This window comes from Erpetoichthys calabaricus, chromosome 2 (assembly GCF_900747795.2).
Source record: "Erpetoichthys calabaricus chromosome 2, fErpCal1.3, whole genome shotgun sequence".
NCBI lineage: Eukaryota > Metazoa > Chordata > Cladistia > Polypteriformes > Polypteridae > Erpetoichthys > Erpetoichthys calabaricus.
The window spans coordinates 264,179,502-264,184,991 of NC_041395.2; the positions used below are offsets into that span (position 1 = coordinate 264,179,502).

At 40.9% G+C, this 5,490-nt stretch overlaps 1 protein-coding gene across 1 annotated transcript; it reads right to left on the bottom strand.

Moving 5' to 3' along the window:
• Positions 1–3,418: 3,418 nt before the first annotated feature.
• drd6b (dopamine receptor D6b) lies at positions 3,419–5,288 on the bottom strand. The gene has a single exon (XM_028792712.2). It carries the CDS (start codon positions 4,773–4,775, stop codon positions 3,447–3,449), a length of 1,329 nt encoding a protein of 442 aa, XP_028648545.1. The 5' UTR covers positions 4,776–5,288; the 3' UTR covers positions 3,419–3,446.
• Between the last annotated feature and the right edge of the window lie 202 nt (positions 5,289–5,490).

The following is a 5,490-nucleotide window of genomic DNA, read 5'->3' on the forward strand; positions in this document are numbered from 1 at the left end:
TTTGAAAGTGTTCGGTTCTTTTTGAATCACCAATTACCTAACAACAGAACATCTTATGCAACATATCCCAGCACACTTTTGAAATTATCAAATGCAAATGCTTCTGGTAAGAAGCATCTTGGATGTCCCGTGGTAGACAATTCTGCTTCGGGGAACGTCTGGCAAGAAATCTTTGATAATTATGACCGACTCACAGAATTAGCAGTACTCTTTCTTCAAACTCCTGCAGGCATTAATGCAGCACTGGGTAAGAGATATCTTAACGAATCAGCAGAATAATTAAAGTCAGTAGTGATCTTGCAGGGTGTTGTGGTTGTGCTGTGGTTGCCACTACTGCCTCCCCTGTGTCTGAATAGCAAGCCTATTTATTTCTGGATGAGGTTTGCATGTTTTCCCCATGTCTGAGTAGGTTTTTCTCCCATTTCTCAAAAACGTGTTGTGTTAGGCTAATTGGTCATTTTAAGTGGCTCCATGTTTGTGTGTGTATGTGTACCTATAAGTGCTACTGTGATAGACTCTACACCTTCACCTAAGCTTGAACTTTATTAAGCAGGTTTAAGGTCTTTAGTAAAATGAAAGGCAAGTATTCTGTTCTACTTGCCAGCTGAAATGTAGCTGCATGATATATATTCTGTTCCTATTAATATAGCTGGTCAAAAAACAATTAGACTTTAATATTACTGTTTTTTAATGTTTCTGTAAATTAACATCACAATTAGCTACTTTTTGTTTTTTCGTAAAGTCACACAAGTAATTCAAGTACTTCCACTCATCCATTTTATAACTGTATTCCAATATGAAGTTACAGGGAGCTAAAGCATAAGGCACAAATCAGAAATTGAGCCAGAACAAGGGCACCCATCCATCACTGCGCACATTTACTCTCACACTCCAGCTCACTCCCGCCAAACTAACTTGAGTCACCAAACAACCAAATCTGCACTCCTCTGGAATGAGGGTGAAACAGTACCGTCTCCACAGAGGCCATGACCAGGTCACTTATTAAACCTTTAAAGCAGCAGTGTTCACCACTGAGTGCTTATTTTCCATAAATTATTTATTTTCAGTCCATTTATTTTTAAGCATGCACCACTAACTGATTTAACATCTTAGAGATAAACACCTTCAGTGCTGAAGCTCATACACAGAATATATAGACTTTAGAGCTATTAATATTTCTTGCTTATTTTCATTGTGTGCTAGACACTGAGTAGTTCTTTTTTTTTGTTGTTAAAAGGTGAGGCTCCCATCCAGACATTTTATTTAAAGACTTAATTAAAGTTTATAGCCATGAAATAAATCACTGAGTTGTTTTCAACTCCTGACTTAACAGACTATTTATCGGGCTGTAAAAACTCTTCCAGAACCCTAGTTGAAAATTAAGTGTCTGAGATGTTTCATAGTCTAAGCAAAGTTTTTTAAAAAAAAAAAACCATTCAGATCTCACCAACACCTTCAAAAATATACAAACTGATGAATTCAAATTTGTGGAGTATCAAAATGCCTTTCCCCTATGACTTGAAATATTAAATTAAGCAGGTTGAGTAAAATAGATTGATGGAGGATAGTCTTTAAAAGTAAGAAAATATTTTGTTTGTATTGATACATTTCTTTTTTAAATGAAATACAAAAGGTGTAGCACAGAGTTTAGGGATTCAGTGTCACAAGTTTGAATTGTGTGGCCTGGAGTGCGTCTGTGTGGAGTTTGCATGTTCTCCCTGTCTGTTTGGGGGGCTTTCCTCCAGGTGCTCCAGTGTTCCTCCCACATCCTCAAAAAGGTGCATGTTAAGCTAATTTTCCATTCCAAATTACCTTAGTGTGGATGTGTGCAGTGGGCCCTGCAATGAACTAGTGCCCTGCCCAGGGCTGCTTTGTACTTTGTATTAGACTACTCACACTTCAAAATGTTTTGTAATGCTATGAAACAAAAAAGGCAATACAACTGTCTGCATACTTAATTTAATGACATGGGATTCTCTCCAGCAAAGTTGCACATTTTTAAGTAAAAAGAGAATCCCTATTGACAGTAGTTCATCACATGTAAATTCATACCATACCATTTTCTAAAACCACCTGAGCAGGGTTGCAGAAGGCTGGAGCCTATCCCAGCCAACATATGGCGCAATCCCCAGGACAGGGCCCCAAACCATCGAAGGGGAGCACACTCACACTGTACTCCCACTAGGGCCAAATTAGCATCAGCCGTCCACCTAACCTGCATGTTTTTGAACTGTGGGAGGAAACCAAAGCATGTGGGCCTGCTCTCAAAAAAATGATGGGTAAGAGGATACAAGAGTGGCTTATTGCTATGAAACTTAAAAACACGTATAAATGTGGCTCTGAAAGAGCACAGTACCACCTTACTGGTCCTTCATATGGCTAAAGTGTTAAACCAGTTGTTTAAACAATATGTAATTATGAAACAAGCCCTAACCACAATAAAAAGTTGGAGAGTTTATAAGCAGATGTTTGAATAAGGAGCCCAATGCCAACTATAATTGCAAGTTCCATTTTACCCTTCATAAAAGGTACTTATAAAAGGTACTACATAACATAGATAGATAGATAGATAGATAGATAGATAGATAGATAGATAGATAGATAGATAGATAGATAGATAGATAGATAGATAGATAGATAGATAGATAGATAGATAGAAAAGGTACTATATAAGGGAGAGATAGATGGAAAAGGTACTATATAAGAGATAGATAGATGAGAAATGCACTATATGATAGATAGATAGAAAAGGCACTATATAAGGGATAGATAGGTGGAAAAGGCACTCTATAAGGGATAGATAGGTGGAAAAGGCACTATATAAGGGATAGATAGATAGATAGATAGATAGATAGATAGATAGATAGATAGATAGATAGATAGATAGATAGATAGATAGATAGATAGATAGATAGATAGATAGATAGATAGATAGATAGATAGATAGAAAAGGCACTATATAAGGGATAGATGGAAAGATAGATACATGGAAAATGCACTATATGAAGGATAGATAGATAGATGGAAAAGGCACTAATATAAGGGATAGATACATGGAAAAGGCACTATATAAGGGATAGATAGATGGAAAATGCACTATATAAGGGATAGGTGGAAAGACAGAAACACGGAAAATGCACTATATGAGGGATAGATAGATAGATATGGAATGGCTTATCATAAATTAGACCCATAAATTCGATACACTGATAGACGGAAATTGACATTTAAAAGATGGAAAAGAAACCCTTGCCTAAAGAAATTCTAAGGTTCATAACGCCTCATGTAATTTGCACTCGTGAAAAAATCCACTCATGAATTATTTTACCCCAAATTAAGTTATTTATTAGACATTGGCAACAAAACGCAATCTAACAAGTTGCGACGTTTTCTTAGTTAGATTCCCATGCTGTGTCCCAGCTGCACCAACTGTTAGATATAACCGCTTACTCCTCTCGGAGCTGTCCAGGAATCGCGTCGCACTCGTGCAGCCCCGTGGAGGTGAAAGGCGTGATCGTGTCTAACGAGATCTCCGCTTCGCACTCAAACTGCACTCCGGGCAGCAAGGTGTTCTTGTGGCCCAGTGATCTCTGTGAATTGACTGACGTTTTGTCGAACTGCTCCTCGTCACCTGGCTGGTCCCCCGCGTTGGAGAGCGGAGACGCGTTAAAGATGTTCGGAGCATCCTTCTGAAATGTGGTGTCATGATGGTAGGAAACCAGCTCATTGCTGAAGTTCACCGCTTCCACTGTTGTACTGGAACAAAAACGATTGCAGCCCAGGATGGTGGCGAAGGCTTTTCTAAAATCTGCATTCAGTGCGTATATGACCGGATTTACTGACGAGTTCGCCCAGCCGAACCATACAAAAATGTCAAAGGTTGTCTGGCTGACACATGGCGGCTCCCCGGGGGAGTCACAGAAGGGCACCATGCAGTTCAGTAAGAAGAAGGGCATCCAGCAGAAAACAAAGACGCCCATGATGATGGAGAGAGTTTTCAAAACTTTGGTTTCTTTCTTGAAAGAGGTTTTGAGCGAGTTTTCGTGGGGGCAGTCGCTGGCGTGCGGATGCGAGTGCTCCACCGCTCTTTCCAAGGAGGAGATCCTCCGGATTTGAGTCTGTGCAATTCTGTAGATCCGAGTGTAGGTGACAATCATGATGGCCACGGGAATGTAAAAGCTGATCAGGGACGAAAGGATCGCATATGTCCTGTTAAGTCTGGCGTCGCAGTTTTCAGTTTGGTTGCTGAAATTTGCCACCTGCTCTACTTCCTCTGCTTTGTGCCAATTGAGTTGAACTGGGATGAACGAGATTAGAATGGAGAGTGTCCAAGCCACCCCGATCATAATAAAGGCTACCCTTTGGGTCATTTTACGTTCGTATCTGAAAGGACTCGCTATTGCCCAATATCGGTCTACACTTATGATGCACAGGTTAAGGATAGAGGCTGTCGAGCACATGATGTCAAAGGCGATCCAGGTGTTGCAGAAACTACCAAAAAGCCAGCCGCCTGCTACCTCCGTAATAGCTTTCCAAGGCATTACTAAAACAGCTACAAAGAGGTCTGACACGGCCAAGGAGATGACGAAAAAGTTAGTGACTTTGGACCGCAAGTGCCGGAATTTAACGACTGCGACACAGACCAGCGTGTTTCCCAAAAGTGTGGAGACGATCAGCAGAAATAAAACGCATCCTGTGAGAACCCGAACGCTGAGGTCCGCGCTTTCCCCAACAGTGCCAGCCGAAACCTGCGTCTCGTTGCTCAGGCTTTCCATGTGGCAGAGACTCTGCAGCTCTAACTGCCGGCAGCGCTTTGTCCAGCAAAAGTGACATACCTGTGTACAAGTGGAGCAGGACCTGATGGGGAGCCAGAAGCCCTCTTTGCTAGGGGTTGCAGTATTGCTTGTCTCTCTTCGTTTGTTCTCTGATTAGTTGTAGACGTTTAAGAGTGACATTGACAGCTCCGAGTTTGGCATCCAACATAAACACGCAATCAAAAGAAAAAAGTTAACACCAGAAAAGATCCGCGCGAGTTCTCGTGTTTCGTCCTTAAACGGGTTGTATTTTTTTCTCATCTCTGAACTAGGTAGGATATATCTTTGAGCAGCCCCTCCACACTCCTTCGTATAAAGAAGAGGATCGCGATTGGCTTTCGTCTTTCCACTTATAAAGAATCAAGATCAGCTAAGAGCGTCACTCAGCGCATCGTTTCGTCAGTGAAGCATCATAATATGCAGCTTGTCTGTATTCTGTCACAACGACTTCGGGGTGTCCGCAAATGCCTGGCACTTTTTAAATTAGCTTCTACTTCGTGAAAAAATAGCATTGAAATCAAATCTATCAGTCTGCAGTAAAAAATCGAAGTTTTGTTTAACTGAAGATGTTCTGAAAATAATGTTGAAGATCAAAACACATTGGTAACAGACGGCGCAATGGTTATATCTGGAATTTCACACCTGCAGGAGAGTGGGTTGAAATACCGACCCAGTC

What these genes read in the sequence shown, in the direction of transcription:
- drd6b (XM_028792712.2), bottom strand. Translation starts at nt 4,775, where the DNA reads ATGGAAAGCCTGAGCAACGAGACGCAGGTTTCGGCTGGCACTGTTGGG.